The sequence below is a fragment of the Daucus carota genome, chromosome 7 (genome assembly GCF_001625215.2).
Source record: "Daucus carota subsp. sativus chromosome 7, DH1 v3.0, whole genome shotgun sequence".
Taxonomy (NCBI): Eukaryota; Viridiplantae; Streptophyta; class Magnoliopsida; order Apiales; family Apiaceae; genus Daucus; species Daucus carota.
In genome coordinates this window covers 22791764-22799721 of record NC_030387.2, presented here as the reverse complement: position 1 = coordinate 22799721, position 7958 = coordinate 22791764, and the positions used below count along the sequence as shown (strand labels likewise).

General features: G+C 36.5%; 1 protein-coding gene across 1 annotated transcript; it reads left to right on the top strand.

Moving 5' to 3' along the window:
* The first annotated feature begins 5715 nt into the window (after positions 1–5715).
* On the top strand, positions 5716–7670 carry LOC108193494 (nuclear transport factor 2B). The gene is made up of 2 exons (XM_017360172.2): positions 5716–6154; positions 7403–7670. Exons 1-2 carry the CDS (start codon positions 5858–5860, stop codon positions 7484–7486), a joined length of 381 nt encoding a protein of 126 aa, XP_017215661.1. The 5' UTR covers positions 5716–5857; the 3' UTR covers positions 7487–7670.
* The last annotated feature ends 288 nt before the right edge of the window (positions 7671–7958 follow it).

Below are 7958 nucleotides of genomic sequence, written 5' to 3'. Positions count from 1 at the left end.
AGATGGGGGCGCATTGGCCTGAGATGAGGCTTGAATATGCGGATTGGCATGAGCATTGGCGTGAGACGAGGCTTGAATGTGCGGATCGGCAATGGTCTGATCAAGATTTGCCTAACCATTCATTATTACATATCCTACTACTACCAGAACGAAATATAATATAACTTTTACGATAATTTACAAAGAGGAGACAAGAAAAGAACCTGATGATGAGTCTTTCCGTTGCCCGGAGACGTCGCATGCTCGCGCGTTCCTCCCTGACTTTGCCGTCCTTCCAGCACGATCGGGTCTCGCTCCGATCTTCCTCCCAAACCACGGGGTTCTTGTTCTTGCGATCTGTCATAGCTTCTTGAGTCTGATCCATGCGGAATCTCCTTCCTATGTCCTTCTCGACCCGTGCCTGCCGTTCTTGACCCGGTACTCGCATATTCAGGTCTGCTTTCAAGATCTTTGATCAAGGCCAAAAGATCCGCCCTACTGACTCTTCCTCTGTATCTTTCCGCCAGAGCGTTAACATCCCGACTGGCCTCCTCCAGATGTGCGGTCGCTCGTCTATCTTGCGGGGGTCTTCCTCCGTCCCTGGCGCCCTCTCCTCCGGCGGTAGTCTGGCCGCCCGACGCGAATAAGTTTCGTGGAACAATCACAGGCCTTCTATCATCGCGATGGCCTGACTGACTTTCCTCCTCAAAGGGCTGCTTCCCTGAACGATGTGTTCCGGGAACAAGGGACTCCAGTTGAGCGACTCGCTCTCTGAGCGCTTGCTGTTCTCTTGCTTCGTTTCTCAAGTAGTGCAACTCCTTAAGTAACTCCTCGTTGCTCATGAAGACCGGCGGCGAGCTGGAGATGGGGCGTCTCATAACACCAGACTCCCCGTCTGTTATGATGATTGCTCTGTCCTGGGAGGCGTTCCCGACCGGCGTATTGTCGACGGGAGGGTTATCGCCTATCCCTGATCTAGGATCAGGGGGTTGGTTCCCGCCGGGCGTTGTCTCGCCGTGATTCGACATCTTTCTCCTCGATGGCAAATCTTGAACTATCCCCTCCTTCTAGCGCCAATTTGTTAACGGAGAAAACTGGTAGGTTAACAAAGATGAGGTTCGCGGCGTGGATCAAGATTTCTGTCGGCGAGAATGTAGGAGATGGTTGGTTGTTTGTTGTGGGGGTGGCTGCAATTGTAAGCAAAGGGTTCGAGATTGCTAACTGGAATAGCTCTCAAGAATGATCGATGCCTACAATCTGCCTACGTACCCCTATTTATAGGGGATCAAGCCGTTACGTAGTTCTTTCTCCTAAGAGACCCATGTGGGCTGGGCCTCCCCTTCTAGAATCTTCCTCCTGGAAGGGGTCCAATACGATGAGGCCTAGCCCTTTGGGCTTACCCCAAATGCAAGGACACTCCCCTACTCCCCGACAGGGACAACCCGCCAGACTACAGAGATAGGACCTTCCAAGGCGTCTTCTTCGCTATCCTCTACCTCCCAAGGAGGACAACTCCCTAGACTACAAGGTAGGGTCTTCTTACTTTAACAATGAGATCTACCCGCGCTCAAGGGCGTCCCCCCGAGCACAAAGTACCTCTCACTGCCCTTCAAAATTATGACAAAATGAACTTCCCTCGGAAAGTGGGCGCGCCTAAAGATAGGGCGCGCCCTATCTTTTGACAGGGTTACTTTGAGATTGAACTGATCTTGATTTCCCTGGCCCAGATAGTCTTTCTTCCGTGGGCTCGGCCCATTTAATAAGTCCTCGCAATTTCGTATATAACAGTTGTGCTTCTCTTTATTATAGAATCATGAAGTTGATTTTGAGTTTTTATTTGTAATGTGATTCACACTTGAAAGTTGAATGTTGATTTGGCCACTGAATGAGACGAAGTATTTTGTGACTTCTTAATTTTATTGTGATTTTTAATTTTTAATATTTTATAATTTTAAAAGTGAAATCGTTGGATCGCACAAACCGCATAAACCGCACCGCACCGCACCGCATTTATGTGGTGTGGCTTACGTGGTTTTTGATTTACGCGGTGCGGTCGCGGTTTGAATATTTAACCAAACCGCATATGCGGGTTGGTCTGCGGTTTTAGGGAAAAACCGCACCGCCCGCACCGCGAACACCCCTAGTTTTAACATAAAAAATATCTTTTTTTAATATTACATTATACCAATAATATCTTTTTTAACATAATTATAGGACATATGCTCTATATCACAATCGGTTATGGTAAATCTGAAGATATTAAATTATACCAATAATTACATTTTCTAACATAATTATTGGACATATGCTCCGTGTCATAATCGGTTATGATAAATCCGAAGATATCGAAAAAGAGTTTATCCCGTCATATATTTATATCTCACGCAAACATTTCAAATATATCAAGTATAAATATATCAAGTATAAATATATCAAGTTATTTTGTAAAATTAATTTTATAAATTACAGAATTTTCAAATATGTCCCTAATTATTTATATATATATATATATATATATATATATATATATATCATATATTATTTCCTTAGATTTTCCTACATATTTAAAGCTATATTTATATTATTGATGACATAAAATGAAGATATTATTAATTAATAATATATAAATGACAATCCAGTTAGATACGGATAAAGTTAATATCTCTTTGACATCGTTTCATTCAAAATTAATCGGAATTTTGTCTAACACTATTTAGTTCATATTATTTATTTATTTATTTATTTATTATAATTAGAGTACTAACTACTAAGGTCCAGGGGAGAAGATTCACGGTACAGAGAGCGGTCCCTAGGGGACAGGTTTACAATAATTCGTAGATCTGGTGGATAGGTTTATAATATTTTTTACAATATGTGTAGCGCTTTTTAATCATCAGACGGTGGCGTCCAGCGCTTAAAAAACGCTTGGAGGAGTCATTTTTCAGTCTCCGAACGTATTGAAAATTTGTTATAATCCTGATAACTGAATATTTATCCAACCGCCTAGAATCTGTGAGTTATTTTAGTGGCTCAGAGGGACCCGATTGATAGATAGAGGTAATATACATATGTTAACAGGCCCGACTCAGTTAAAGAATAGGCCATGTGCTAACCTTAAATTTTGAGGCTTTTTTTTTTTTTTGTCACAAGATACTTTCTCGTATAACGAATTGTATCAGAATACAATAGCTGCTGCAAGGAGTTCCTTTCGTTCAAGAAAGTTTACCATCTAACCCTCGGACATGCAGAGATGACCGGGGACACTTAGACAATAAAGCTTTAATGTTCGATAAGAAAACACCCACAAGAGGTCCCGATACCATTCTTCATTCCACTCGTGTGTCCTGAAAAAATACAATACACATAAAAACATAATAAGTTCATATAGACGGTAAAATACTAAAACTATCTAAAATGATAGAGGAAAAGAGTTAACAAACTCATGATTAAAAAATACGAATATAATATATTATTTAAAAGATAGGGAGGTAAAATCAAAATAATATATAAAACAAATCATTAAAAAATCTACACCAAAGAGATAATGAGATCTCTTTGGTTAGATACATGATAAAATATAAATCTCATCGGGAAATAACTTTTAAATATGTCAATAAATATTTAAAATATAAATTAGAAAATATAATTATATAGCTAAGATATATCTACTCAAATATAATACAAAATTTTGGCAAATGGTATCACGATTTTAGCTAGTCATCAATATCAGCACAATATAAATTTGGTATACACCAATCAATCAATCAACCATTAATGGCGCATTAATACCTCAATAAGGCACAATAAAGCCATCATAAATGGCCCCCATGAATAACGGATTCAAGTACAATAATCACCAATAAAGATTCTATCAATTAAACTTCTAATAAGAATGTTAAAATTCAAATTAAAGCATGTAAAGAAAGTTCAAACTACAAAGATAAACAAGTTTAAAAAGAGTCAACTAGCCATTTAAAAATAACGATAATTAAGATCTACAGTTACTGCAATGAAATCCAACAATATTCAAAATTACAAAACATAAACTCAAATCAAGCACTTAAATTAGTCAATCAGGATAATCTAATATTACAACCCGCACTAATTGAGTCACCACACCACACCTCCACCACCATCATCCAAGAACCGCAATCAATCGTTATGAACACCAACGAAAACTAAAAATCGAACATGAAAATACAACACGTATAAAATATAATACAAGATTGATAAATATAAACATATATTAATCTCCTCAAATTCAAACACAAATAGATAGAAAAAGACGAAATAGGATACGAAATAACCCATACAATAAAAAATTTAAGCACCAAATTATACCTAATCATGAAATATTAACCAAACAAAATATATTGCGTAAAACAATTAAACAATCACATAATCCTAATTACGTAGATTTAAGTTTTGAAAAGATCACACCTATTTATTGGATTTTTCAAGCTTTTTTATCAAAATCTTCGATTTAGGCGTGTGTCGAACCGGCCACCAGAGTCTGAACAGAGGCGTTTGAGATTTCTTCCATGTTCGGTATTGTGTTGTGGCTCGCCTCTTTGAGATCGAGAGCCATTCAAAACAATGGACTAGTTTTGAGTTGCTTAAAAAGGACCATTCCTCTTTTGTATTGATTTCCAACTGGCAGTAAGTTTGAGTTGCAGAACAATTAATATAATGTTGATTGTTGAAGGAATAAAAAGGCACCTGTCATTTTGAATGGCTGCTACAAAATAATATTCAGATGGTGGAAGTAACTTGGATAAAATTGCAGCATAGAGGAACGCCAAGAAAGTCATGGAGCCAACTAAGACCAAGATCAACCCTTGCACTCTGGGGGCATACAGATTTAAAACAGACAAGCCTTTCATTAAAGCACGTCAGCACGTGACAGCCAAACAGTGCTTCTCAGCTAGCAAAACCTGCTTGCAATTCACCTCTTACAAACAAGCTTGATTATGAAAGATAACGCCGAATTGCTCTCCATTAAGATGACATTACTGATCAGGCAGGCAAAATTTAGCATTGCTTTAGTAGAGTAATGGTCCCGAGGTCTCTGTATCCCAAAAATTTGACCTCAAGCAGTACTGCGTCCTCTGTTTTTTTAGAGGCTTTTTATTGAAAAAACAATATATACACTATTTAAATAATTTCACTATATAAATTTTGGGTCCTTTAGTCAAGAGTATTGTTGCTGTCCCGTCTATCTCTGTGCATGGCTTTTATTTTTTCAAAAACTAATTTCTAATTTGTTTAATATATATACGAATTTTTTATGATGTGCCCATAGACACACAATAATCACTAACTTCCATTAGAATAGTAGTTTTTGATTGGTGGATAGATAATAAATATTAATGATCCCCCTGCATTTACATCAAGTCCACCAATCAAATGAAGCCATTTCCATCAGAGTTTGTTCTTATTGTGTGCCTTTAGGCACACGTTAGAAAGACCGATATATATAAAAGCAGACCTCCATTAATTGGGACCCTAAAAATTTTGAGCCCTGTGCAAGTTGACTGCACAAGTTGATCACCGGCATTGGATATTAATTTAATGGATCACACCAACTGCACAATTTAATGGATCACACAGTTGATCACCGGCATTGGATATCAATTTAATGGATCACATGGATCGCTACCCGATTAATAGATAGAAATAATATACAGAGGAGCAATTTAATGGCTGACTGGACCGCTACTCGATTGATGGATAGAAATAATACACAGAGAGCAATTTAATGGCTCATAGGACCACTGCCCGATTGATAAATAGAGATAAGACTGCTACCCGATTGATAGATAGAGATAATATCCACAGAGCAGAGAAGAGCAGCTGTGTGTAACTGTGTATAAGCGAGATGGATGCAGATGAAATGGCGAAGACGTTTGTTAAGCAGTACTACTCAGCATACGATGACGATCGTTCGAATCTGGGGGTTTTTTATCGGGAAGCTTCGATGTTGACTTTGGAAGGTCAGAAGATTCAAGGCCCCGTCAATATCGTTGCTAAACTTACTTCTCTCCCATTTCAGAAGTGTAAACATGGCATCACTACTATTCATTGCCAGTCTTCTGGTCCTGCTGGTGGTACCCTTGTTTTTGTCGATGGGCTTCTGGAGGTCGATGGCCAAGAGTATGCTCCTATGTTTATTCAGGTCCTCCCTCTCCCTCCCTCTTCCTGATCTGCTAATGATTTTAATTGTGCTAATTATTTTATTAATAATTGCTTGAGGTAGTTTTCACTTGACTATATGTTCTCAATCGAATTCTACGGTTGACTCTGATGTTTTAAGTTTTAAAATATTAGGGTATTAGAGAGGTTTTTTAAATATATGATAAATAATTCAATTTCTCAAAAAAACAGGAAATCAATATTGATCAACAACTCGAAAGAGTATACAAAGGGTGAGAGTTAAATATTTTAATCAAGGAATGAGTTAGGGGTTACCTGTTTACGAGGTATGGAAAGAATGAGTATGGATTCTGTTGTAGTGAATTTTTGTGCATATTGCTTAAAATTATAGCTTAAGATATCATATAGCTAATTTGCTCGAGATATCATAAGCACTTTCTCAAATTTACTAGTCATTACCTATTTTTATGGAACCTCTAGCCATTACCTATTTATTATTTATGAATAAAAAATTCGCTTCTCTTATTCTTTCTTTATCTTTTCCCTCCTTTCCCCCTTCTTTCTCTCTAATCTGTACTATGCATTAAACCCGAAACATTATAAGTTTGGTCGGTCGGTACTTAACCCAAATTATGGGCTTTTTATATAATCAGTTATCTGTTTTAACTAAAATTATTATATTTTTTTATATTTTCTCTAATTGAAAAAACTCAATTTTCTAAAAATAACATTAGACAATATAAAAATAGCATATACAACATACATATAACAAACATAATATTATTATATATAATTATTAATATACAATTGATGATGTCCGTCGAGTTTTATTAGTTGGTCGATATTATTCCACGGGTCTTTTTAATATATAACGTGTTCTAATAAACTTTTTTATTATCAATTAATCAAATATTATAAATCACTCGTGCATGGCACGGGTTATAAGCTAGTTTATTGTTAAAATAATAATAGATAAACAAATTTAGGGATTGCTATTGGAGTTGATACTAAAAATTGATTACTTATATCACTAAGACATATTCATTATCTTATCTTATATTATTAATAGGTAACAGTATACGTAACCTATCGGACTTGCTCTTATGTGTGTGGTAGCGTGTAATATATTCTGCCTCAGTTTTTCCACTAATCAGCATAGTTCAAGAGAACTTTTTTTTCTTATTCTAATGTTTTTTTACTAATCTATCATGTAAATTGATTCTTTTTTCTGGTTATAACTGGGAATTTATTCATCTTTATTTTTTCGCAGATGTTCCATTTGATGCCTGTGCCTAATGCATCAACGGGAAGCTATTATGTGTTGAATGACATATTCAAGATGGATTACGCTTGAAGCTAGCTGGACAAGATTTCAGAGAGTGGACTCGTATTCAGTTTAATATTTGTGATCAGATTCAGTTTTATTACGTACTCTAATAAGTAAAAAACTGAGAACTGGTGAAGATTTCAGTTTTTTTTTCGTGATGATTATTGTGGTTGTGCTCTCCTGAGTCGAGATTTTTATCCTTTTGATTCAATGATTTGTGGTTTGTCCCTATAAATGTCATATATGGAAAATAGTGATATAATAATATGCAAATTCAGTAGATTCGTGTGCTAGACTGCTAGCCAAGTTATCCAGGACTACAAAGAAAAAAATAAATGAAATGAGCACATACAATTAGAAAGAAACACAAGGAGAACATTTGACTGCAATACATTTGACTGTAAAGTGATTTATATCAGTGTTTGTTTCTGGTGCTGATCACTTGATAAGTTGAGGAGTTGTGATTTTTCACCGGCAACATTTTTCAGTGGGATGGTTT

Excerpts from the sequence above, each read along its gene's own strand:
- LOC108193494 (XM_017360172.2), top strand. The coding sequence starts at position 5,858 with ATGGATGCAGATGAAATGGCGAAGACGTTTGTTAAGCAGTACTACTCA. Across the intron at positions 6,155-7,402 it reads ATGCTCCTATGTTTATTCAG|ATGTTCCATTTGATGCCTGT; the intron begins GTCCTCCCTCTC and ends ATTTTTTCGCAG.